General features: G+C 39.7%; 2 protein-coding genes and 1 long non-coding RNA gene across 3 annotated transcripts; 2 read left to right on the top strand and 1 right to left on the bottom strand.

Moving 5' to 3' along the window:
- Positions 1-228: 228 nt before the first annotated feature.
- LOC119770793 lies at positions 229-1,035 on the top strand. Its single transcript, XR_005278993.1, has 2 exons — positions 229-277; positions 362-1,035. It is a non-coding gene; the product is annotated as an uncharacterized LOC119770793 (long non-coding RNA).
- Positions 1,036-4,527: 3,492 nt separating this feature from the next.
- LOC6040631 (titin) lies at positions 4,528-25,549 on the top strand. The gene is made up of 6 exons (XM_038262312.1): positions 4,528-4,633; positions 4,780-7,203; positions 7,262-7,437; positions 7,497-7,707; positions 7,773-7,916; positions 24,854-25,549. The coding sequence occupies exons 2-6, from the start codon at positions 4,819-4,821 to the stop codon at positions 25,007-25,009; spliced, it is 3,072 nt and encodes a 1,023-aa protein (XP_038118240.1). The 5' UTR covers positions 4,528-4,633; positions 4,780-4,818; the 3' UTR covers positions 25,010-25,549.
- On the bottom strand, positions 7,922-15,871 carry LOC6040628 (U-scoloptoxin(11)-Sm6a). The gene is made up of 3 exons (XM_001849944.2): positions 15,688-15,871; positions 15,220-15,616; positions 7,922-8,172 (listed from the first exon to the last, which is right to left on the bottom strand). The coding sequence occupies exons 1-3, from the start codon at positions 15,793-15,795 to the stop codon at positions 7,970-7,972; spliced, it is 708 nt and encodes a 235-aa protein (XP_001849996.1). The 5' UTR covers positions 15,796-15,871; the 3' UTR covers positions 7,922-7,969.
- Positions 25,550-27,167: the final 1,618 nt, after the last annotated feature.

The raw sequence follows: 27,167 nt of genomic DNA, 5'->3' as shown, positions 1-27,167 counted from the left end.
ACTGCATAGCAACGTATATCAGCCCAGCAAATTTTCTAAGTTGATTGTGGATGACGGCCGTAAGTTGTGTACATTTTCTAAGTTTTACTTTACTTAACTATTCTAAGCTAAGTGATTGTAGATAGGCCATAAGGCTTGTTCATGATAAACAATGAAAAAAATCAACGTATTGCACATTTTGCACTTTACTAGAGTCTTGCGCAGTTATTTTCATCACAGTAACTTTTTATCACAGTGATTTTTCATCACAGTTGTGTCGTTTCCAAGGGTTGTCAAGGTATGTAAACTGTTTATGTTTTGATTTCTATTTTTGGAATGTCGGGCCATGTTACGAAAATTCTACTCATCCATTGTGTTTCAGGACCCAATCTGAAGAGGAACGGAACAGATTCATTGGAAGTGCAAGACAGTTTTGTGGGACTTAAGTGTGTGGAATAGTTGAACACTCAAAAAACTTCACTTTCTTGGCTTTTTAGCTTTGGCGATGGCGGGTTTTCCCAGCTGCGATCTCCAGTCTTTGTTGCCGGATGTAGCTTCTAAACTGCGGCCTTGAGGCTGTCTTCGGCTTAGACTTCCGTGCCGGATGTGGATGGACGACCAGCTGTTGAATTCGTTTCACGCAGAAATCTTCCTTCCTTGTTGAATCGGCAGCCCCAGCGTCTGATCCGAGCGTGCTGAGAGGGCGGGCGTGCCCTCCTTGGCGTTGGAGGCGAGTGGCTTCTGGGTATTCGTCCTTGGCGTTGACGGTGCGATGAGGTGCTCTTATAACGGTTGGATGTAGGCAAATGCCATACAGGACTTACACTGTCCAGGCCGATAAAACCGAAACGGACGCGCGCTCGCGAAATCTCCGGGTTCCATCTTTTGTGCGGTCATTGATGATCAACACACCGAGGATCACGTCTTATCCATTATGATACCAGGTTGGAGAAGTCCCCTCACTACTGATGTGAAGAGTTAAATGTAGTTCGTCATGGATTATGACCAACGGTTACAGGAAAATATGTATTTAAATCGGAAAAAATAAAAGGAAAATGAATAAATTCCTGTTGGCAAAACCATTAAGTCTACTGAAAGTATTCCATAGATTGGCACAAAATTGGACATTAAAATATAAACGGTTCTTCTTCAGTACATTATATGATCTTTATAAAACATTTAAAACTGTCTAGGTAATTAAATTCATTTAGACAATTTATGAAACGATCAGAATTCAAATTTTAATAACTTCCGGTAATTGAAAGTTCAGACCAAAGGTTGAATATGGCATCAATTGAGCCTTTCTAGAAAAAAAAAATAAAATAAAAAGTAATCTCAAAAGTTCCAACTTCTAGAATCGAGCCAGGAACCTTTAACAGACCATCTCAATGACTTAACTGCCTCGGCCACCACAGCTTGGTGACTAGATTGGGGTCAGAAGTCGATGCATTGCACTTGTTTTGTTTTGATGGTGTGATAGAAATTTAGTTTGCCAACTGTGATGAAAATAATCCCGCAGCACTCTACTGAGGTGCAAAGTGCGCAAAGTTGACAGTTCTCAGTCATGCAAGGCAGTGTGATGAAAAAATCTAGGCCTAGCACGATTGACACAAAACTCTAGAAATTGCTGCAAGGCGCAATACCATTTTAATTTGTTTAAATTTTATGTTGCATATGGGTAATTCTCCGCCAACTCACACAGCAGTTGCCCCGACCCCTCTTCGATTTGCGTCAAACTTTTGTCCCTGATCACGAATCCGAGGTCCGTTTTTTGATATCTCGTGACGGAGGGGCGGTACGACCCCTTCCATTTTTGAACATGCGAAAAAAGAAGTGTTTTTCAATAATTTGCAGCCCGAAACGGTGATGAGATTGAAATTTGGTGTCAAAGGGACTTTTATGTAAATTTAGACGCCCGATTTGATGGCGTACCTGAGTAAAATCGCGATAACTCGTGATGTTTATAAGCAAACCCATTATGTCTATAAATTAAAATTTTTGTAATTGTCTGCTCTACAACTTTGTAGAACATTGTTACACTCTAAAAAATAAATAAAATGAAAAATTTTGCTCTAAATGAAAAATTTACCCTTCTGAGTCAATAAAGATTCGAAAAGTACATTAAATTTCCCATAAAATGACATGTTCCAAAATTTTTTACAGTCGAGTAACGAAAAATGGGAGAATTTTTAAAACGTTTTTTGTGTTTTTTTTTCGATGAAAAATACGTTTTTTTCGGAATTCTGAGTACGCCATTAAATTGGGCATCTAATTTTACATAAAAGTCCCTTTGACACCAAATTTCAATCTCATCACCGTTTCAGTTATTGTTATTGTAAATTATTGAAAAACACCTCTTGTTTCGCATGTTCAAAAATGGAAGGGGTTGTACCGCCCCTCCGTCACGAGAAATCAAAAAACGGACCTCGGATTCGTGATCAGGGACAAAAGTTACCCCTTAGGACAAAGTTTCACGCAAATCGAAGAGGGGTCGGGGAAACTTTTCCCGATTTCGTGTGAGTTGGTAGAGAATTACCCATATGAAACTTTGCCTTGAATTCAAATCCCGGCATACACCTGCTCAATAAACTTCCCAAAACATTTTGGAAGCAAACCTTCATTTGAAGTTTTCCACAAGATGAAGATGAAATGCGCATTAAAGAACTTCCTGGAATAACATTTTCGGAAGTTTCGGTCGCACGTGGTTAATAAACGGAATTTGAAAATCTGAACGTAATAATTTTTTTCCCAACCGTTTCTTTTTATCAGGGCCTCGTGGCGCGGTGGTTAGTGGCTTCGGCTGCCGATCCCTAAGTTGCTGTAGTGCGCGGGTCCGATTCCTGCCTTATCCTCCTGGCCTTCTATCTGATGGGGAAGTAAAACGTCGGACCATTTGCGTAAAAGAGGTTTTGGGTGACTCACCACACATAACCTTCGGACGCCTAGAAATGAGCAGAAACTTGCAACAGAGCCCACAAAAGACCCGGGGGTCGTTAAAGTGGATTGCTTTGCTTTTTTGTTCTTTTTTTCATGCTGGCACAGATATCACTTCTCAAACTACCTTACAGAAAAAAAAACTCAACGTTTCTCAACTAAAAAAAAGGGAATCGAACAGCTGATCTAACCCTTCAAAGCTTTTAAGCCCAATCTTACGCACACAAGATCACACAAAAACGCACGTATACAAATACAGTATTATGAAAATTGAATCTTGGTTTTCGCACTGTAATATTACTGTTCTGATCATGACATAAAATAAATGTTTTAAATGTAATTCAAGTAAAACAATGTCAATGACCCCAATGTTAGTTTGTAAACAAAGTTACGTCATTTTTTGCAAAAAGTAGATTCTAAAAAAAGTAACATAATTTATGAAAAAAATGAACCATCATAAAAATAATTTGTCCACATTGAACAAACATCAATTATATTTTTATTGCCACTGAAAGCTATAAAATCTCACAATTTGGCGCTTACATCACATTGTAGAATAACGGTGGTTACGTAAAAAATGTGTTTAGAATATTACTTCCAATTTTATAAAGAAACTATCAGAAAACATTTTCTTTCTAAACCACAGACAAACAAGGAGAAAAAAGCCCCGACTGAACACCACCCACAGCGTGTGCTATGGCAGTGTTGGCAAATAAAGTGATTTTCAAGACATCGTTTTATCTTTTTTTCTGAAAAACTCTATATCATTTTTCAGAAGCATTTTAGCACCATACTTTCTTCGGGAAAGTTGTAGAGCACATTTCAGCGCAACTTTTTATGTGCTGGGTTTTATTATACCGTGAAACGTGAAAATTTAAAAAATCGAAATACAAAAAAGTACGTTTTCCCATAGTAATTTCCATACAAATTTCAATCGCTTTGCGCAAAGCGAAGACAAAACCAATCGTTCCCAAATTTTGGGAGGGTGATTAGGACCCCAAAAGGAACTGAAAAAGTGCTGTGCCCATCAAATTGGGCCATCTTTCATTTTTTCCATATAACGATATTACACCCTAATGCAGTATACTCGAAGTGAGTAACCCCTAGCTCAAGGCGGTTTCAAAAACACCCAAAAAGCAAAAACTGGAAATTTGGTTTATTGAACCTTTTTCCAAAAAAACTCCAGAAATGTTCTATAAGCTTGTTTTTTTACCGATGTACACTAAGTTGTGCATGAAAATCAATCATTACGGTTCTATTTACATGGGGCTATTTGAAATGTTGACGTTGATTTTCACTAATCGCTCCCCTCTTTTTCTAGTTAACAACAACGCCTCTGACATTTTAGCTGTTCCATCCAGGGATGCCACATTTGAAGATTTTCGAGCACAGACTCAATGCTCAAACGTATTGTTTTGCCATGTTATTCGATGATTTTTAATTAGATGAATTACTCACGAAAAAGATAACAATGTTATGCTTCTTTTGCCAAAAACAAATTTGTAAAATATTATTTTGCCATCAAGTTAAACTCATTTGCGTTTTTGTGATGTGCCCGAAAATCTTCAAAATCTGGCATGCCTGGTTCCATCTGTCAAACTTTGCTCATCAAGCTTCAAATCGCGCAACAGCTAAACAAAATCCAACGCCGTGTTTTAAAAATCAACACTTTTTCCGCATTTTGTCCGTATTTTCCGCCTTGAAAGTGCAATTTTGTCAGGTAATTTTGAAGATTAGGCGGATTTTTATGTAGTGCAGTTGAAATTACCTACGAGGGAGTGAAATTGGTGCAATAATTTTTCGCGCAAAAAGTCGCCTCCCATCGCCCTTTCTCAGCTCTGTTTACCTTTTGGTTTCCGATTGCAGGTGGAACGCTCGAGTTCATCGGAATTTTCCCTCGCCGCAATGAGCTCAACGGGACCGGACGGACCAGACGACGGCACGTTCATCGTAACGCTGGAGGACGGTTCGCTGACGTCGCCCAAGGCGGTCGGAGTGGGCAGCGAGCTGGCGGCCATCATGAGTGACGACGAGGGCGGGCGCATCATTACGGAACTGGGAAAGCCGGCACCGTCTTCCGCGGGGAAGGTTTTCATTCACAACCAGACCATGATTAGGGCGGCGGGTGCTGATAGGAAGAAGGAAGATTTACTGGCGAAAATGAAGAGCCGATTGAGCAAGCAGATTGATTTGAAGATGGTGTCTACGCCGAAGGCGGCCCCGAGGGAGGTGCAGCTGGACACGAGTGGTTCGATTGAGATTCCGCAGGATTTGATACTTGGGAGTGACATTCCGGCTACGCCGCTGGCCACGGCAGGGGGGTCGAAGGAGCTGGAGCATCACGATTTGATTGCAATTTTGGAGGGGGACGATGTGGAGATTACGGAGAGCACGACGGAGATTGAAGTCCGGGTGGGTGGTGGGGGTGGGGATGATGGGGTTTACAACGATGAGCAGGTGCTGGAGGAGATCCAGATTTCATTCGTGGATGAGGCCGACATGAATGTCGAGCAGAAGGAGCTGGAAAAGACGATCGCGATGCGACAGATGGCGGCTCTGCCGGTGCTGCCGAAGGGTCGGAAACCTAAGAAAAAGGTGGACGAATTTGGGGCGGAAATTAAAGTTTCTCCGCCGAAGCCGAAACCGGTGACGCCGAAGAAGGATCCGGTCAATGTCGTAACAGTAAAGGGTCAAACCACGATTAAACCCGTGCCAAGGCCAATGATTATCCCGAAGAAGGAACCCGTCGAAAGGGAAACTCCTCGGGTCGTGACTCCGCTGTCCAAGCCAAAGACCAAGGTTGTGTCGGGTTCGCAGCCGTTGCCATCGCTGAATTCCATGGCTTCGCCTCCGCGCACTCCTAAACTGTCATCACCGTCGGCGAACGACGCCATCAAGCAGTCACCGAACGAACTGATCACCTCGCTGGTCTCCGATTGGGACGACGAACCGGTATCGGCGCCGGCTAAATTGGTTAAGGTGGACTCGAAGGTGTCGATGCCCCCACCGCCACCTCCGGCGGAAGATCCATTGGTGGAGCCGCCGAAGCGATCACGTGTCATCAAGAAAAAGATCATTTGGGACCCGGACAATCCGGAGACGCACATGTCTTTCGCAAGCTTTGTCAAAACGAACCGGTCTCTTCCGAAGCAGCCGACCGAGGAACGGGCTAAGGAAGCTCCGGAACCGGTTCGTCCCGTTCCGATCGGCATTCGCCGCAAACGGGCCGAATCCGTCGCAGTCCACATGATCAAAGATCCTCCGTACACGCCGCCAACGTTCCTGAAGCGTGCCCGTACGCCGGAACCGGCACCAAAACGTAGCGCCGCAACGGCCGCACCCAAGACCGGTGGTCCCGGGAACAAACGTGGCCGCAAATCCAAGAGCGAGCTGGACAAACTGCTCGGCGACGAAGGTGCCATCAACATGCTGTACGATTTGGAGTGCGAAAACAGCAACAAAGATTTGCTCAAGGATGCCGACGTCAAGCTGGACGACCCTGAAGACGAAGACGAGAAGCTGCTCGCGAAGGCTAAAATAATCGCCGACGTCGTCAAGCAGGGCACCTCCCCGAATGAACCGGTGGCGCACGTTTCCCGCGTCCGGGCCAAACGTCAGACTTCGGTAAGCCCGGTTCCGCCAGCGGCTACTCCAACCCAGACGGCCACCCGCAAGGGCGGCCCAGGTCGCAAGCGCAAAAACACCCAAAACACATCCCGCGACTGGGACTACGTCTACAACGCCCAAAACGAAAACGACGACGCGATGATCATCCGACGTCGCTCTTCGTCCTACTCCAGCACGGCCAGCCCGCGGCGACTCAGCGTCGAACAGGGCGCTCCACCCTCCGGCCACGACTCGTCAGCCGAAAACTTCGAGTTCATCAAACCCACGGACAAAAAATCGCCGAGCAAACAAACCCACGTCAAGCTCGACTCTTCGCTCGTCGCCAACATGAAGGGCAAACTGAGCAAAGTACTCAGCTCTAAGAAAGACCAAGAGGATCCGCTTGCCGCGGCCACTTCAACGCCCCCGGAGAAGAAGTCCAAAGCTACACCGAAGCCCAAATCGCTGGAAGCCGCAACGTCATCGCCGCCACCGGCGACGATTTCAACGACCACAGTTCGAATCGACGAAAACGGGCTCGGTCCGGCCGCCAAGGAGGAATCTTTCCACAGCAAGCTGGCCGAGCTGAAGCTTACCGAGCTAACCTGTCGGCTGTGCGGAAACCATGCGGAGATTACGCTCTGCCAGAGCGACACCAAGCTGAAGGATGTGTTCACCGTTAAGGTGAGTCGATGAATGGTGTAAAATTCAATCAAAAGACTAAATTTCAACCATTTTTCAGCTGCTGACCGACCTAAAATCCGTGCTGAATCTGGTCAAGGCCGACCCCGCCGTGCGGGCCGTTCTGATCCGGTCCATCAACCGACACTTTTGTCGTGGCATCGACGTTTCGTACCTGATCCAACCGAACGCGGAAAAGCGCAAAAACGCCGCCCAGGAGCTGAGCGGTCATTTGAGGTACGCTTTCTTCACAATAATTTTGAAATCCTTAAACTAGTAATTTTTCTCCCCCTCAGAAACTTCCTCCAAACGCTGGCCACGTTCAACAAGCCGTTGGTGGCGGCCGTTCACGGCGACCTGCTCGGCCTCGGCGTGACTATCCTGCCCCTGTTCGAGGTGGTTGTCGCCCAGGACACGACGACGTTCTCCACGCCGTACGGCATCTTTGGCCACCTGCCGGAGGCGATGAAACTGTTCACCCAGTCGAAAAACCTCAAGCCCAAAGCGGTGAGTACAAAAAAACCTAAACCTTAAGTCAGCTAAAATGTATTCCCCCCCTCCAAACCATTCAGATCACGGACCTGCTGTACATGAGCAAAAAGGTGTCGGCGACGACGGCGCAGGATTTCGGACTCGTGTCGGAAGTGGTTCCGACGGAGAAGCTGCACGAAAAGGCGACTGCCGTGACGAAGAAGTTGGCTTCGCTTTCGCCCCAGGTAAGAAACCGCTTTATTGCACAATTTTAATCACAAAACCATTCTGTTGGGGCTCACCACCAGTCGTAGTCGTAGATGGGGACGCACCGGGCCAGGTACGCCGGTCCGCGGTAAAACAGCTCGCTCACCTCGCTCTGGGACTCGTCCAGGTCGAACTTGCACTGGTGGGATAGGGGGCAGGTGCACCGGTGGAAGATGAAGCCGTAGTCGCGGCGGGCGTACCCGCAAAAGTCGTGCGGCTTGCAGCGCTCCAGGGCTAGAATGGGAGGTTATGGAGAGATTTATTCCGATCCGGTTGGATTCGTATTTCATTTTTGCTTTGTGCATTTTTTAATTTTATTTTTTTTTTGCCCGGAAATCAAACTAAGAATTTTTAACGTAACTTTTTTGTAAAACACTACTGAAAAAACTTGTTTAAATGGTGTATGGACCTTGTCTCGGGTGAGTTTTCAAAAAGCCGTAAGAGCCAGTGTGACCTCCGACACTAATTTTCATTTTTCTCCAAATTGAAACAAAACTTCATCTATCTTTAACTTTGAGCACTTGAAGGACGTGTAGATGAACAATCTGAAGCATTTTTAGAATTGTTTTTTTCGTAAATCGGTCGAGTACTGATGCAAAAAGGACTTTGTTTATCAATGGCTCTTACGTCTTTTTGAAAACAAATCCGAGTTGTGTTCATTTAAATTTTTTAAATTGTTCAATGCCATTTTTTGAATTTTGCAATTTTGATTCATTTCAATTTCTTTATTTTTTAATTATGGTTTGTATGCATGTTTCTATATATACTCTCATCTTACAGACCAAATCACTGCCAAAACCGGAAATGGATCTATTTGTATTTTTTGATTTGGCTCAAACTTTGTTGGGCCTTCCCTATGACCAAAGAAGCTATTTTGTGTCATTGGTTCACTCATACAAGTCTCCATACACTTTTGGCAGCTGTCCATACAAAAATGGTACGTAAATGTTCGAAAATCTGTAACTTTTGAATGAATTTCTGACCAATTTGGTATTTTTGGCACAGTTTTAGGTATTGTTGAGTAATATCCAGAAAAAATAGGCACAGGGATAAAAATGTGGATTTTTTTATTATTTTTTTTCCACAAGAACTCAATTAGGGAACCAAAATCCGCAACTTTTGAGCAATAGAGGAGAAAAGCAACTCGCGATAAAATTTTGAGGCTAGGAATTTTGACAGGTATGATTTTCATAAAGTATTCGCCTCCTTTTCTCTCCCACAGAAAACTTAGGACAATGTAGCTGTCAAACTAGGCCAAACCGTTAAAGTCACTCACAAAATGAACTTTGAGTGATTTGAGTTCATTTTTCTGACGTCACTGATTTTCTCTCTAAAAAAAATGATTTTAAAATATCAGCAAAAAGCAAAATTCCTACAACTTTGCTGAAGACAACAAATCTGTCAAAAAATTCCTTCTTAAGGTATTTATTAACGCAACCCTCTAGTAAAGTGCAAAAACCAGGTTTTTGAATTTTCACATATCCTTTTTGTATAAACTGAAGTCACTCAAAATGTTTCAGCAATATTATGAAAATACAAATGTCCACATTAAAAACGTAACTTAATCCATCATATCTGGAGTTTTTTTTAAAAAAGGTCCAATAAACCAAATTTTCATTTTTTGCTTTTGGGTGTTTTTGAAACCGCCTTGAGTCAGGGGTATTAAAAAACACCCAAAAAGCAAAAACTGAAAATTTGGTTTATTGAACCTTTTTAAAAAATTCCAGATATGTGGTTGGTGCTTTCATTACATTATTATACTTTAGATAGGGTCGTCAGTTTTTTTTTATTATATTTTATTTTATTTTTTGTACTAATTAGAATCAGAGCGTCCAATTTCCCGGGGTTACAAAATTCCCGGGAAACGGGAAATTTTCAACAAGTTTCCCGGGAAATCCCGGGAAATTTTAAATTTAACGAAAATTATTCTAATCCTGTTTCTGATTAGTCTTTTGCAACGAAATTGTATAGAACAGAAACTTTAATGGTCAAAATGAGTGTGAGGATCAATTAATGGCTTAACTGCTTGTAAAAAATCATGCAACTTTGAGAAAATATATATATAACTTTCAGTTTTTAAATCATTCAAATCGTCCCTAATGAAAGAAAATATTATTAGTATTTTTGTTGAGAAGGATTTTTTTTAAATCTAAGTGTTTTGACAGTGAAAATCTATGCTCGACAATCATAAAATTGCTTTTAAGTTTGTCTCAGTGACCATAACGTTAAAATAAAAAACCAAAAAAATTCAACTTGTGAATGAATAAATAATCATTGAATCTACCTTAAAAATCTAATTTCTAGCGCTTTTTAACTTAAAACACTATTTCATGAAATCACAACTCAAAGTTTTCAAATATTTGGAGCGAGTTTTTGAAATAAATTTGCAATTTTTGTGCATTTTTTTGGGTAAATTTCATATGATACGAAGTTTTTTTTTTATGGTTTTTCATGGTTTTATGTTATGATTTTAGTTATATGGTATTCAGCCTAATAAATTAATTAGATTAAAATAATTTTGAGTATTTAAAAGTGGTTGAAATTCAACGATATTTTTTCATATATAACTCTCTTACGCCCTTGGTAGCGCACGTGCTTCATAAATTTATAACTTCAATCTGTAATTTCTCGAATGCTTAGAAACAAATTCTTCTCACACAAACCTTTTTTAAAAATTTAATTATATCAGTTCAATTTCCATCCAACATGTTCAAGGAAAAAAAATCAAACAAATCTCAATGATGATCTTGGCCGGAAGATGTAAATATCTTATTTTCAAATGATATTACAAAAAAACATTTAAAAAGATTGTCAAAAATAAAATATTTTATATTCATTCCATAACAGCGTATGTTTTGTTGTCCAACATATAAGCAAACAATATTCCTAGTGGTGAATGCTTTAGAAATAAATATTATCTGAATTAAACCTTGACATGAAATTTACAGACAAGTGGATTAGTTCAATATGAACAGTACAGTATGTAAAAAAAGTATTTACACCCCTTGGGCACTATGCACATTTTGTGATGAAACATGTAAACAATTTAATGTTGACATAAACCTAGTACTACGTTTTGTTCAGAAACTCATGCCGAACATTTTGCTGCAAAAAGCTCATGAAAATATGTTTTCTTTAAAAAGTTATATAACAAATACTATTACAAAAATAAAAAAGGTGCAAAAAAAGTTTGTACACCTTTCGAAAAATTAACATAAATAAAGTTATTTGTTGACAAATCACCATAAATCCAGTCTCCCAACTCCAAATAGGCATCCTTGACTGATTAAAAAAATAATTTGGATTGAATATAAAGTTTACTAATTGCAGGCCAAGGGTGCATGATACTGATGATACTCGTCGGTTGACAACACCCAGGCGAGGAACATCCCGGGAGGAGCCCAATTACATCCGTAGTGCTGTTTGGACAAAACAGCATGGCTCTGGTTCCTTGCAAGTGTCCTATTTTCTTACCTCCACGTTGGCTTGGTTTAGTCATCATGATGACAAGGTGTAACCTAGCTGGTGGCCTGTGGAAACGACTCGTAAACCTTTGACCAGCGAGGGTCAGAGTAGAGACGGCTAGAAGAAAGGGGCGCGTCAATGTGGGATAGGGAAGTAATTTGTGATTGTAGACGGTATTGTTTTGATTCGCAGTATGTTGAGTCAATTGCTGTGGATGTACCTGAAACATCGCACAACGGGGTTTCTCTTCTCTTCATTCTCAGCTACCACCTATCTTCTGTTTATTTTGTTTAACTGATTTGCTAACGCGGCTTCTGTTTACTATCCTCCATTTGATTTCGATTTTACTTATTTGATTCTCTTATTTTTCAACGCTTTTTCACTCTATTTTACCAATTGATGCTGCTGTAACAAACTATCTTCTTTCCCTTAATTTGGCAGCGATGTCAATTTTGTGCCTTTCTTTATTTATCTATTTGAATAATTTCTCATCTTCCCTGTAAGTTGCCCTCAATAAATCTAAGCTTGTTTGTAACCTCTATTTATTAACTATTGTTAATTTCTTTATCTACTTCATAAATTACTATCTTTCTTTTATTATTGATTCGTTACATAGTATATTTTCTTCACTGTCCATTGTTTTGAAACTTCACCTTGCAAGTGAGACTCGAGCCCTTACTCAATTTATGGAATGATTAAAGGATTAACACAAATATTACTATTATACTTTTGAAAAACTTTTTAAAATGCTTAGGACCAAAATATTGTAACAAAACACCGCGACAGAAGAAATAGCAACATATTAATACGACTCAACAATAGGGAAGATTTCAGGAGAAAACAATACACAGTAAATAACAATTAGTTTTTGAATTCAAACTAAAAATATAACAGTTTTTGCTTTAATGAAAGTTGTTAGGCATACTTTAAATGGTTAGGCGCTTATACTTACATCAAACCCTATTTAATGTACCACCCCCGGCCGAGTTAAAATGCGTAACCGGAAAAGAAGGTGTGCATGCCTGGCACGAACACTCAAAGCGTGTTCTAGCGTGCTGCTCGTACTGACTCAGAGCAAGGGTGAGATGTAGGTGTAAGGGCAGTGTGTGTTCGTCGGGAACCTAGTGCATAAGATCGGTCAAGGCCCGTTCTTACACTGAAAATTGCGAATTGCGAATTGCGAATATAAAGTTTACTAATTACTTAGTATAAAAGTTTATATAACTCTGGAAATTCTATATAAAACTTATCTAAACTTAATTTTGCAAACTTTCAATTTAACTAAATGTCAATATATTACCATAAAATTGCTTAATAAACATTTTGGAGTGGGTATAACACCGTTTTGGGGGTCTTTGTATCGCTAGAATAGATTTTTCGTTGGAATTTCGTACCAACCCGGAATTACGTCGTCGAAAAATCCGCCGGCATCCGAACCGGTCCACAATTCACAAGTTAACCTATGTGGCATCGGAAAGGGCATAAAATTTCCGATCTTTTGATACCCATACATCTAGGTTTTCTATAAAACCCACGTTTTTAAATACCTGGGCAAAAAGTAAGTTTGATCCACGAGAACAAAATTACGAAATTCCATACATTTTTGGCAGATTGCTCAAACGAAACCATAACAACGTTTTTGCCTAGGTATTTAAAAACGTGGGTTTTATAGAAAACCTAGATGTCTGGGTATCAAAAGATCGGAAATTTTATGCCCTTTCCGATGCCACATAGGTTGACTTGTTAATTGTGGACCGGTTCAGATGCCGGCGGATTTTCCGACGACGTAATTCCGGGTTGGTACGAAATTCCAACGAAAAATCTATTCTAGCGATGCAAAGACCCCCAAAACGGTGTTATACCCACTCCAGAATGTTTATTTAGCAATTCTATGGTAATATATTGACATTTAGTTAAATTGAAAGTTTGCAAAATTAAGTTTAGGTAAGTTTTATTTAGAATTTCAGAGTTATATAAACTTTTATACTAAGTAATTAGTAAACTTTATATTCAATCAAATTATTTTTTAATCAGTCAAGGATGCCTATTTGGAGTTGGGAGACTGGATTTATGGTGATTTGTCAACAAATAACTTTATTTATGTTAATTTTTCGAAAGGTGTACAAACTTTTTTGCACCTTTTTATTTTTGTAATAGTATTTGTTATATAACTTTTAAAGAAAACATATTTTCATGAGCTTTTTGCAGCAAAATGTTCGGCATGAGTTTCTGAACAAAACGTAGTACTAGGTTTATGTCAACATTAAATTGTTTACATGTTTCATCACAAAATGTGCATAGTGCCCAAGGGGTGTAAATACTTTTTTTACATACTGTAGATGGAAATAAATATAATCAAATCAGGTTCTCCAATTATTATTTTTTTGTATGATTTTAAAACATTAGTACCAAAAAGGTAGGGAAATGTATACTTCTGCTTGTATTTCGAGAATACCCGGGAAATTTGCAAATTTCCCGGGTAACGGGAAATATTTTTTTCCGGGAAATCCCGGGAATTCCCGGGAATTTTTCTCCGGGACTGGAAGTAGAACGCTCTAATTAGAATGGCCGCCTAAGTAAAATGTGCCAAAAACCATAGAAAAACATACAAATTTATGAATTCAGTGTAGTAGGCTTATGCTCTGGGATGTTCTCTTCAATGTTGTATACTTTGTTGATGAAAATTTTTAGCTTAAAACTATTTTTGAGCCACTTAAAAAAAAAGTTTTTTTTCTGGGCGCGGGGCAGAATGGGCCACCATAGAAAACAAGCCAATTTGTCTAATAAAACGTTGAAGGGAGATAATAAATGACTTAAGAGACCTTTTTAACATAGTTTCCATGAAGTTAGACCACTTTAATGAAAATAGTCACTTACCAAAACAAACATTTTTGAAAATATTGTTAATATATTGAAAATGGACAAATGGATTTTTACATTTAATCATCAAAACAACTAAAATCAACTAATGTTGGATTAAACGTTATTTGTGAAGCTACCAGGAGTGAAATAATCCATTTAATCCAAATTTCATAACTTTTGATTGTTTTTATAAGGCAGGATAAGGGTGGTCCATTCTGCCCTCAAGTGGATTTTATTTTAACACTTCCACAACCAAGCCCCTAAATGATTTTAAGGTTCCGTTGTTGTTTGTATACCTTGGTAGTAGCATCTAGTAACGTTATAAGCATTGAGCAAACTTTTTCAAACAATCCAACTTTTCAGAAAGCTTATTTAAAAACCTCTAAACTGCCCATAATTGAAAATCCGGCTATTATGCCAAATCAAGTATTCCGAGAAAAACGCGTTTTAGTGTTTGTCACTAAATCTCCGTCAAGGCAATTTCCCATAAGAGTGGCATATTAGCCGTTTGGTTTTTCGCATCGGCAGCCAAGTCTATACACTATTTCAGTGAAATTCAAGGGTCAGAAGATGCGTTGGAACATCCTCTATCACCTGGTGCTAATATCTCGTTTTTGCCAAAAGTGGATATTAGCCGTTTTTTCGATGGTGGGCAGTAAATAAACAACATTTGCGTAGTTTTGTCAATAAATTTACATTTTTGCTCATAATTCGAAAAATACAATGAATTCAAACGTTGTTTTCGGTATGGTGAAGTTATTAGAAGTCCTTTATAAGACCCTTGCCTTACAATTGGTCTAAATCCAGTCTAACGCCGAAAACCAAGCGTGGCCCATTCTGCCCCCACCGCCCCTATATATTTTTCGTTTCTGTGCAACGGCTATCACAACCACCACAACTGGTATCAAATTCTTACTAATTTCATACGACGTCCCAACCCTCTGCCTCAATTACCAACGCATCGATAGTTGTCCACCACGGTCAGCTGGTGTCTGGCGTCGTTAAAGTTCTCCCCGGTCTGGTTCACAAACACCCAGTACTGGCGCTGGTTATCACACTGGCAGTGCACCACGATCGACACATTCTTCACGCCGTACTTCTGGTACAGCGTCTTCCGCTGCAGCGCAATTTCGTTCGGTCCACACCGGGCCAGTCCCTTCGTCGACGAGCAGAACTTCATCTGCGTCCGGCTGTTGACGTTCATCACGTGGCCGTGCTTGGTGTACGTCACCGGACAGCTCGGCGTGTTCAGCGGACAGCGGCAGATCTTCTCCACGGCGCTGGGCATCCAGTACCGATGGTGGACAATGTTGCAAACCTCGTGCTCACCGCAAGTCCCCATCAGGGTGTCCTGTGGAAATGGGGGGGGGGGGATTGTCGGTTAAGCTCACTCCGTGTTGGTCACCGGGTTGTTCGGCTTACGTAATCCTCAAGGTGGTACCGGTAGGCCGAAGTGGCCACATGGACCGCGAATATCTGCAACAGCACCGCCAGCACCGGGAACCACGACCGAACGAACGCGAGCACCATTTTTCGCGAGCTTCAAACGAGCTAAACGCCAGATCAAGACTGAGCTGCCAGCTGCGAAATTCCGACCAAGATCTCCTCCTCACCACACGCGCGCGAGTGGAGCGTGTTTCGAAAATCATGCTGAAAATGCGCGCGTTACAAGTGTTTGCTTGCAAATCTCTCCGTTGCGATGCAAATCGCTGACAGCGTCAAACGTTCTCCTTCTTGGCCGTGGTCCGGGAAGGGTTCTCGCGGGATGGAAAGTAAATTTCCCAACTAATTTCCAACGAGTGGTTTACAGTGCAGAGCGATCGTATTGGACCAAGATCTGGAAATGATCTTCTCAAATTTCAGTCAAATTCATCTTAATTCAAAATCCAATTTGCAAATTTTCAAAGTATCTTCGTGCGTCCAAACACCAGTGTACCAGCGGCGATCCTTCTCGTATCCACTTCAAGTCTACTTCTCGATCACAACTCAACAGAGAGATTAAACGGAAAGCTAGAAAAAAAATAACGACGCGGAAAACCATAATCAGTCAGCGCATATTATAGATGGGTTCAAACGGCACGACGTGAAGCACTCTTTCTCTCTGTCTCTCTCTCTTTTGCTTTAAATAAACCGCCGATGACGACGACGCTATCCAATATATTTCCGAATGTCTGAGGACCCCGTCGTGGAAAAAGGCTGTCAGACAGTTGGGAGACATAAATAAGAGCAGTTGTCTTGTCGTTCGCCAACGGGCAGTCTGTAAGACACCAAAAATTGATTGAAAACGATTGGAAGCTATTAAATACGATTTTCGGGCCGCCGCGTGTCCAAAACCGTTGTTAATCATTCCGGAGTGGCAGGCCAGAGCGACGATGAGGAAATTTAATATTTTTCCGCGCCTAATTAGTGGGTGGAAAGAGTGAAACATAAAACGCTGAGCGGCGCGTGCTGTACGAGAGTTGAGTTGTGAATAATTTGTTTGCAGTTTTTTTTTATGTTGGCCGTTACAAGGTTTGCGAAACTGTTGTTGACCAAAATTGCAAAAAACTTTAAAAAATTAAAAATCATTATTCCGTAACAAACGTATAAAAAAATCAATAAATTTTGGTATGAAACCAACTCAGTCCAACTAATCTTAAAAAAGTGCATGAATATCACTTAAGTGACAAAAACTTGTGACAGGGTTGCCAGATTCTCAAACTTTTAGAGTCGTTTGGAAGATCTTTCGAATAATTATCCAACGATAGGTCAGTGGATCCGGACAATGTTTTGATACAGAACAGCGAGATCCGAATTCAGAGAAGTACATCAAAATCACTTAAGGGCCATTCCACCTGAAGCAGAACAGCATTTGAAAATAACCCTCTCCGATCCTGCTCAAATTTGGCAGCGCTGTTGATACTATGTATCAAAACATGCAAGAATCCCGAATTTAATCCAAATCGGATCACCCGCTCCCCACTTTTTCGTGCACAGTTGAGATGGAATGACCCTTAACGTGAAGACTTCCATCATTGTCATGACTTTTCGTTCAAACATATAAATTTTGCGTCGCTCACAATATTTTGTCAAAATTCCTTCAACAAGTTGTTTAGAATAGTGCCCTACACATGCTGATTCCTTTTGGTAACGATTATCCCATTCCTCGTAAACATTTTGATTTCAAATCACATTTTTTATCCAATAATTTTTACCTAAAACATAAGATTATCCAAAATTTCATTTTTTTTCCAGAAGGCAATAAAACAAAATGGCAGTGTTGCCATTTTCTTGAAAAAAAAACTTAATTTTGGAAAACTTAAAAAAAACGGTCGATATTTTCATTTCATTTTCAAAATGCAAAATCGTAATTTAAATCAAAATTTCAAGGTAGCAAAAATTAGCGAGTCGCTCAAATAGCCAGTTAACTTAAATTAGCGAACGAATCACGGAGCACAAAAAAGATCCACGATCCAAAAGAGAATGGGCAAATTTGTATGGGAGCTGGTCCAAGGATGTACACGAACGGGACCAACTTTTTTCGAATAATCTCGCCGAGACATGAAAAAAAGTCTTCTGGACCAACTCTCTAAACCCCGGGGTTCAAAAGTTACAAGTTGTTGAAGTTTGAGCATTTTGGGTAAAAATGTACAAAAAATCGTAATTTTGCTATTTCTAAAATCATTCATAAAATCTCTATTTTATTATGGATTTTGCTCATCTTGACTTCATTCGACGCGTATCAGCAAAAACTATGAGTTCCAATATGTCTTAGCATGGTTGAAACATGATTTCTCTTGTTTTTATACGTTTGAACCGTTTGTGAAAGAGGTATCCCATAGAAACAAGTCGAAACTTCAAGGTTTTGAAACCGGATCCGACCCAGACTGCTTCAATGAGTATGGAAGGCTTCAGTGCAATGTTGTAACAACTTATTGGGATGGTCTGAGTCGTCCGAGAACTCCTTGGAGTTAAGACCGGTGAGTCTACCGCCGTAACAAGCAAGATGTCGGCGGTTTTTGACCACGGATCATACCCGCATGGCTTCAGTTAGTATGGTAGACTACTATGCTGATGTGTTGGAGTGTCCTGGGTTCTCCTAGGACTCCCTGGAGTTAAGATCTGTGGGTCTACTACCGTAACAAGCAAAATGTCCCCTGGTTTTGACAACGGAACATACCCGCATAGCTTCAGTGAGTGTGGTAGACTACTTTGCTAATCCTAACACATGTCTTTGGTCATCCTAGGACTCCCTGGATATATTTGGAATATTTGGGATATTTGGGTCACTGTAACAAGAAAAAGGTCGATGATTTTTAACCGCGCATCATAACCGCAAAGATTCAGTGAGTATGGAAGACTGTATTGCTGTTATGTTGGGATGTTCTGGACCATTCCAGGAAGTCCTTGTAACAGCCATAGACCTACAGATCATAACTCCAGGGAGTCCTAGGATGACCAAAGACATCCCAACACATTAACAAAGCAGTCTACCATACTGACTGAAGCTATGCGGGTATGTTCCGGGGTCAAAAACCGTCGACCTCTTGCTTGTTACGGCTGTAACTCCACAGATCATAACTCCAGGGAGTCCTTGGATGACCCAGGACATCCTAACACATTAGCAAAGTAGTCTACCACACTCACTGAAGCTATGCGGGTATGTTTCGTTGTCAAAACCGGTCGACATTTTGCTTGTTACGGTAGTAGACCCACAGATCTTAACTCCAGGGAGTCCTAGGAGAACCCAGGACACTCCAACACATCAGCATAGTAGTCTACCATACTCACTGAAGCCATGCGGGTATGATCAGTGGTCAAAAATCGCCGACATCTTGCTTGTTACGGCGGCAGACTCACCGGTCTTAACTCCAAGGAGTTCTCGGACGACTCAGACCATCCCAATAAGTTGTTACAACATTGCACTGAAGCCTTCCATACTCATTGAAGCAGTCTGGGTCGGATCCGGTTTCAAAACCTTGAAGTTTCGACTTGTTTCTATGGGATACCTCTTTCACAAACGGTTCAAACGTATAAAAACAAGAGAAATCATGTTTCAACCATGCTAAGACATATTGGAACTCATAGTTTTTGCTGATACGCGTCGAATGAATTCAAGATGAGCAAAATCCATAATAAAATAGAGATTTTATGAATGATTTTAGAAATAGCAAAATTACGATTTTTTGTACATTTTTACCCAAAATGCTCAAACTTCAACAACTTGTAACTTTTGAACCCCGGGGTTTAGAGAGTTGGTCCAGAAGACTTTTTTTCATGTCTCGGCGAGATCTTTCGAAAAAAGTTGGTCCCGTTCGTGTACATCCTTGGACCAAATTTGCCCATTCTCCTTTAAGAGCGAGTCCACGAACAATGCATACCCCTTTGTATGGGACGTCGTTTGGACCTCACCAATCTGAAATCTGAAATTTTCAGGAGTTATTTGTACATATAAAACGAGCATCTGGCCAAAATATGAGCACTCTAGGTCAAAGGGAAGTGGGGCAAATCGGGACACAAAGTTTAAAGGTTCAAAAATGTCAAAAATCTTAAAAAGGCTATAACTTAAGCAAAATTCATTTAAATTTAAAAATTCAAAATGCATCTGCAAGGGCTTGAAAAATGCAACAAAATGCAGGGAGAAGCATCCCAATTGGTTGAATCTAAAGAGAGTTATTGGCATTTTAGTGAAAAAATAGCATAATTTTCAAACTCAAATAAAAAAGTGTTCCATCCAGATATCAACTCGGTTCGACCTGCAGCTTGTAGGGGACATCTGGGACTACCATCTGAGACTGAGAACGCTTTGGGTAAAGCAGTTTAACATATTAACCCTAAGATCGAAATTTTGCCTTCCTCACCTTACTGAGGAAAGGCTATAAAATCACTCGGAAAATGAACTTTTAATTAGACCTCCTAGACCTACCTTCATTTGTACATATCGACTCAGAATCACCAGCTGAGCAAATGTCTGTGTGTTTGGCTGTATGTAGACATGTGTACTAAATCAATGTCACTGGAATATCTCGTCACAGGCTCAACCGATTTTGTCCGGAATGGTTTTAATCGATCCGTCTTAACGTCCCCTAAGTTGCAATTTAAATTGATGCAGTTTTATCATGTATATAAAAAGTTATATTAAAAAACTGTTTCATATTAAATTAAAATTATGGTAAAAGGGTGTTTTTTCATGAATCCCTCACATGTATATATTTTTAGAAAGCATATAAGAAAACCTTTTAGGTGGAGTAAGAATTTTCAAGATCTGACTTACCTATCTTAAATTACAAGCAGTTTAAAAATGGTCTGAATTCACATAACCTCAACTGGTTGGGTCTGATCGCCACAAAAAGCCGTGTAGAGGGATGCCATTTTCCTCAAAGGCCGTGTCTGTATAATCTTGGCAAAAGTCTGTAGGTAGTCTGTTTTTACTCATCACTTATTTTTATCAGGGAGATCCATAAACATGTGGACACTTTAGGGGAGGGGGGGAAATCGCTATAAATGAGAGGAAGGCACCAACCACCTAAAGGTGGATTAAGTAACGTTTTTATTGATAATTTCATCATATTCGTGTTCTGAGACAATTTCACAATAGAAACATGCATAAAAATGTTTATTTTCATCCATTTTAACCCTTTAAAGTGAAAGTTAAAAAAATTAGATGCTGCTTTTGTTCTGGTGTCATCTAGTATCCTTGGAAACGAACTTAAATTGCAATAAATGTGAATCGAAGATTTTTTTTAACTTTCATTTTTTAAAGGGTTAAAATGGATGAAAATAAACATTTTTATGCATGTTTCTATTGTGAAATTGTCTCAGTTTTCGTTAGTTGCCTGGCGGACGCAAGGAGTGGACTTCTTTGGACGCGATCGGCTCGGGAAGCGAGAGGCAACGACGCAGGCTGGAGAGTGCAACTGGCGAGAGCAGAGCCCAAGCTGTTCCACCTGCTGCTAAGGGGAAGTTTGATGAAGAAGGGAGCTGCTGCCAGAGGAGCGCAGGAAACCGAAGATCAGTACTGTTTGTCGTGCTTATTTCAATTAATAACGTATTTTATTTCAGCTAATAATGAAGGTAATTCACTATGTAAAATATTGCTATTGATTATATTCATTGGTTATATATTTACTATATATCATTACACTAAACACACCCTACACAACACCAATGCAACTATAAATCGGAGCGTTTGGTACGGTATGTCCACGCATCCTTCCTCCCCTGTAGATTCTGTGAAATGTGATCCGTTCACAGAATCCTCCTCTGCGGTAAACACAACGTAGTAGGGCTGGCCGCTTTAATTTTTGTTTTACATTTTCGGGTATTCTCGGATGTACTGCAATTATTAATATTGACAAGAAAAGTGCTTGGGGCGTAATCTAATCACAAGACTTTCCAGCATGCTTTCATCGGACTGGCTACGTTTGTGTTAGATTAGATTAGATTAGATTAGATGTTTCTATTGTGAAATTGTCTCAGGAACACGAATATGATGAAATTATCAATAAAAATTTCGATCTTAGGGGTCCCCCGAGCAAAAATGTACAACCAAAAAATTCACTAACACAATCCGCCTTCCCTTCCCACGCCTTGTCTTTAACATCAATCCCTTCCCTACTAACCCCGAGTAGGCCGCGGGTAATCGGCGCCCCTCCCACTAACATTTACACACAAGATCCTCTGTAATTACTCTTAGCTTTGAGAAAATGTAATTACAAAAGCCGACTCGGTCCTAACCAGGTCCCAGTACCGAAAAGGACCTAACAAAATAATTTTATAAAAAAATCACTAAAAGTAAAAGTGTCTATTTAATATGTTAAACTGCCTTACCCAAAGCGTTCTCATTCTCAGATGGTAGTCCCAGATGTCCCCTACAAGCTGCAGGTCGAACCGAGTTGATATCTGGATGGAACACTGTTTTATTTGAGTTTGAAAATTTTGCTATTTTTTCACTAAAATGCCAATAACTCCCTTCAGAATCAACCAATTGGGATGCTCTACCCTGCATTTTATTGCATTTTTTAAGCCCTTTCAGATGCATTTTGAATTTTTAAATTTTATTGATCTTTGCCCAAGTTACAGCCTTTTTACGATTTTTGACGTTTTTGAACCTTCAAACTTTGTGTCCCGATTTGCCCCACTTCCTGTTGACCTAGAGTGCTCATATTTTGGCCAGATGCTAGTTTTATATGTACAAACAACCCCTGAAAATTTCAGGAAGATTGGTAAGGTCGAAGCGAGATGGGTATGCTTTGCTCGTGGACTCGCTCTTAAAGTAAATCTTTCCCAGTTCCTGAGGAGAACACCCTTGAAGAGTGTCGGGGCCGGCATTTACAAAGCGGATTCAGTGGCAGTTTCATTCTAAACTTAATGTTAACATGTTAAGGTTAATGTTAACATTCCATAGGTCGCCTCCCTAAGGTGTTGTGATAAGGTCCAGTTTGTGACGATGCACTACCTTGCCTTTACTAAGCAATCGATTCCAGAAGGAAAAGATCACCAGTTGTGTTGTTGCGATCCAAATTTGCCCTTTAAAAACGCTCTTAAGGGGGCTTAGCAAGTTGTTAGTTGTTGTCTTCTTTTTTCATAATTGTCAAACTCTTGCAACAATCTGATTGTAAAAATGATCAAACTGTGTTGTAAATTATTTTGCTGACAGGGGATGAATAAACTGCCTGTAACAAAAATCTTGGTGCAAAAGCTCTGGTTAATGTCCGGAGCAATACGTAAAAAGGGTGTATAAGCATTTTGACAGCTGGAACAATTTTCCGAATATCGAGTCAACAGGTAACTTTTTCACAAAACTTTAAATGGAAATCAATAGCTGGCCTTCCCAGCTACCTTTTAACACTGCGAATTTGTTAAATAGTTACCTGTTGGCTCACAATTTGCAAAATAGTTCTGGCTATCAAAATGCTTATGCGCCCTTTTCAAATGTTGCTCTAGATTAGAGCTGGGACTTCGGATATCCGGATAATTTACATTTTTTTCTATATTAAATTCAGATATCATCTTTTTATTTAAACCAAATCAAAAGAGATATTCGAAAATCGTATCAGAACTGAAAATTATTTGGATAAAAAGATTTGATGAACCCAAAATAGATTTAAAAATAAAAATGTAACGGATCGGATAGTTTTTCGGATAATAGTATTCGGCCATAAATCATGTGATTTAAAATTGTTTCATCTTTATGTCACCCCACAATCGTGAGACAAAGCTCGCTTGTATAAGTTAGTTCATTTTTTAATAGAATTATTAATTCTGCAAATTGTCCGGATATCCGAAGTCCCAGCTCTACTCTAGATGTGCTCCATTATGATGGTATTAAACTATGACAACTCGTACTTTTGACAGTTTGACTGCTTTGTTTGTTTGCCTACATTTGTTAGCAGAAACGTCAGCCTACATACATTTCGATTTATTTGCGTGTTTGCCGCAAACAAGTTTGCGAGTTTGATAACCTGATTTTAAAAAAAAGTGTCCACGTAGTTTATGGATGGTCCCCTAAAAGGATTTTGAATTTTTAAATTCAAAATGGCGGTGGGACCATCGATAAACCACGTGGACACTTTGAGAGGGGTAATCGAACTTCGGATAGTCGAAACTTTTGATAATCGAGGCTTGGGATAACATAAAATTCGGATAACATAAAATTCGAGTTCTGCGATACCATTTTATTCAAAATTTAATAGTCTTATAAATTACAAAATGTTTTTTTTTATATTTGCTATCACCGCCACCTTGGATTTAGAAATTCTAATCACTTAATCGTAATTTATGGGTCATACTCGAGCTCGACAATTAAAAATAAGACAACGAAAAAAAATCGTGGGTTACCAAAGTTTCGACAATCTGCAGTGAAATTTTTCAGAGGCCTTCGGATAATCGAGTCTAAACTGTAAAGCACTTCTGGGCATGATACAAAGTTTAAATTTCGGGACCACAAATCTAACAAATACAACTTTGGACGCTTGTGAACAGCTTGAATGTGAGGATTTTTTTTAATAAAAATGCAAAGCAGATACTGCGTTTATCATACAAATTATTATGTTTATCTCAAAGTTTATGAAATTGAATTCGTGCTTTCCATTTCATTAGGGCACAAAACTTTTGTAAACGAGAGTGCATCCCTCTAACACCTTATGCAACCTGTCATTTGAGTAAAAGGGATACACACAAATTTTGTGCCTTTTTGAAATGTTAGGCTCCAATTTAAATGCTTTAACGCCGAGAACTATAATAAATAAAGGGAATTTGTAAAAACACAAGATAAGTTACATTGCAAAAATACATATTTTTTGCAAATCCTTCACGGAAAAGATGTGTTTCGTAAAAAAAATAGAACAGGAAATTCTAACCAACTCCATGTATGACGCACAGCATTCAAACGGCATTCTATTTATAAAATCCAGACTTTAATTTCGCCGTTCCAACCAGATGCACTAGCCAAAACAGAAAGTGCGTGCACCAGCAGGTGTTTGCACCCCACTTAATGAGCAGTTTATCGGTTTCTATTTCCATACTCAGTTGGAAGAGTACTGCAAAAATATCCACCAGTTCTAATCCATCTATTTTATCTTATTTTTCTTCTCTTTATAAACAACAGGCAATCCGATCGATCAAGGCCAGCCTCCGCCAGGACCAGTTGGCGCGCCTCGACGAGCAGCTGACCGCGGAGCAGAAGAAGCTCAGCCAGCAGTGGATCTCGGCCGAGTGTCAGGAAAAGTTCAAAATGTTCTGCTCCCGGGGTGGCGAATGGTGACCGGTGCGTAAGGCGCTCCCTCACTAAGTGTAAGTGAAGATGCTTTTATTTACTTCTACCTTTTTTTGTTTTTCTTTTTCTTTATGTCGATGGAAATTGACATCGACTTATCATCGTACGAAATGAGTGAATTTGGTACAATTCACCTATTATCTTTGACCCATTTAAGTATGAATTCAAATAATTTGACTTTCTGTTAAGGCATTTGCCTGCATATCTAATTTAGAGAAGAAGAAAAAAAACTTTATTTTGATCTTTCGGTTGAAAGCGCAATTGGAACAGTGAAATTGCACCTGGCTATATTTTAGTAGTTGAAAGAAAATATGCACCTTGTTAGATCAGTAAAATCAGCAAATGCGAAAACGAAAACTGCAATCGATTGACACCGACACCGATTTTTTGTTTGAATTAGGAGACGAAACGTTTAGATCAACTGAAGAAAAAGGCATTGTTCAAAATTATGAAATTATGAAGTGAATGTTCTATAAATACATATGCTATCGAATTAAGTATAGTTTATCTCTCTAGAGAGAATTGCAATTTATGTTTGTTTCCACGCAAAGTACTACGGAAAAAATGAAATAAATCTAAATTGTAAACTTCGGTATAAACAAAATTCTACTTTACCTTATTTTTTGACAGAAAATGATGAGAAAAGCCCTTGGTAAAAAAAAATCAAACACCGTGAGCGAGAGTGATGTTGAGCCTTAACTCGACAAAAACTTCGTACAATATTTCGACGCTGTCGTGCTATCTTGTCGTACGTTGCTTTTTGACGTTCCGAGAAAAATGCGTTTCAATGTTTGACCATGAATAAACCAAAACGAGAGCACGCAATGTAAACAATAACAAACACGTTTTGTTTGGTTGACGTTTCTGTGCATTGTTCAAAAGTTTGGTTGAATTTGTTTGACGAAGTCCCGAGTTAAAATTAAAAATGTTTACGGTAGTCGAGCTCGTACCTATGTCAAACGCGTTCTGAACTGAAATCCCTTTGGCTAATTGTCGCACTTACATCAATTTTCAGGTTGTGTCAAGATAGCACGACAAATCTTGTCTTTCAGATGAAAAGTGATAAAAATTGTCCGAGCTTTGTTGGTTTTTACTAAATATCTCAGGATTGAAATCGAATTTTGGGGATCTGTGAAGGTCAAAAGATGAGGCATTGTGAGCTGCTCAAAATGGCGTTCTTAACTCAATTTGGCTCAAAATGCACGTACGACAAGTTAGCACGACAGCGACGATTTGCAAACAGCCTTATAAGGCTCTCTAAGCGAAAACTTACAAACACCTGCACACCTCTGAGTGCCACAGAAGTTGGTTTGTTTGCATCAGATCTGCTTTCTCTTTCTAGCATTTTTGCCTTCCTTACCTCAATGAGGAAAGGCTATAAAATCACTCGGAAAATGAACATCTTAATTTGACCTCTTAGACCCACTTTCATGTATACATATCGACTCAGAATCAAATTCTAAGCAAATTTCTGTGCGGGTGGGTGGATGTTGATCAAAATAATTGCACTTGATTTATCGGCACTTGCTGACAGATTTTGACCGTTTTGGTTACATTTGGTTCGTATTGGGGTCCCATAAGTCACTATCTATAAATAATGATGTTTAATTAAGTTGTAGTTATGCTAATAACGATTTTGACTTAAGTCCGAAAGATTGTAAAAAGGGTGTTTTTTATAAAGAAACCCGTCATGTTATACATTTTCAGGAAGGTATTTTAAAGACCTTTCCAACGCGTCTAAAACGTTGAAGATCTGCATCCATATCAAAAGTTATGGTCACTTAAATGTTATGTATACACTTTTTTGTGGTTGGATCTCAAAAATTTAGATGAAAAAGTTGTCCGGATACATTATACTACCCATCGTTAGAAAGCTAATCAAAAAACGTTACATAATCCACCTTTAGGTGGTTGGTGCCTTCCTCTCATTTATAGAGTGATTTCAACCCACCTAAAGTGTTTATGGATCTCCCCTAACGTGATCGCAGCACCTAAGAGGTCCTAATAAAAATAAGTGATGAGTAAAAAAACAGACTACCTACAGACTTTTAGGCAAGATTATACAGACACGGCCTTTGGGGAAAATGGCATCCCTCTATACGGCTTTTTCCTGGCGATCAGACCCGACCAGTTGAGGTTATGTGAA

Source organism: Culex quinquefasciatus, chromosome 3, assembly GCF_015732765.1.
Source record: "Culex quinquefasciatus strain JHB chromosome 3, VPISU_Cqui_1.0_pri_paternal, whole genome shotgun sequence".
NCBI classification, from domain to species: domain Eukaryota; kingdom Metazoa; phylum Arthropoda; class Insecta; order Diptera; family Culicidae; genus Culex; species Culex quinquefasciatus.
This window is presented reverse-complemented; position numbering and strand designations above follow the sequence as displayed.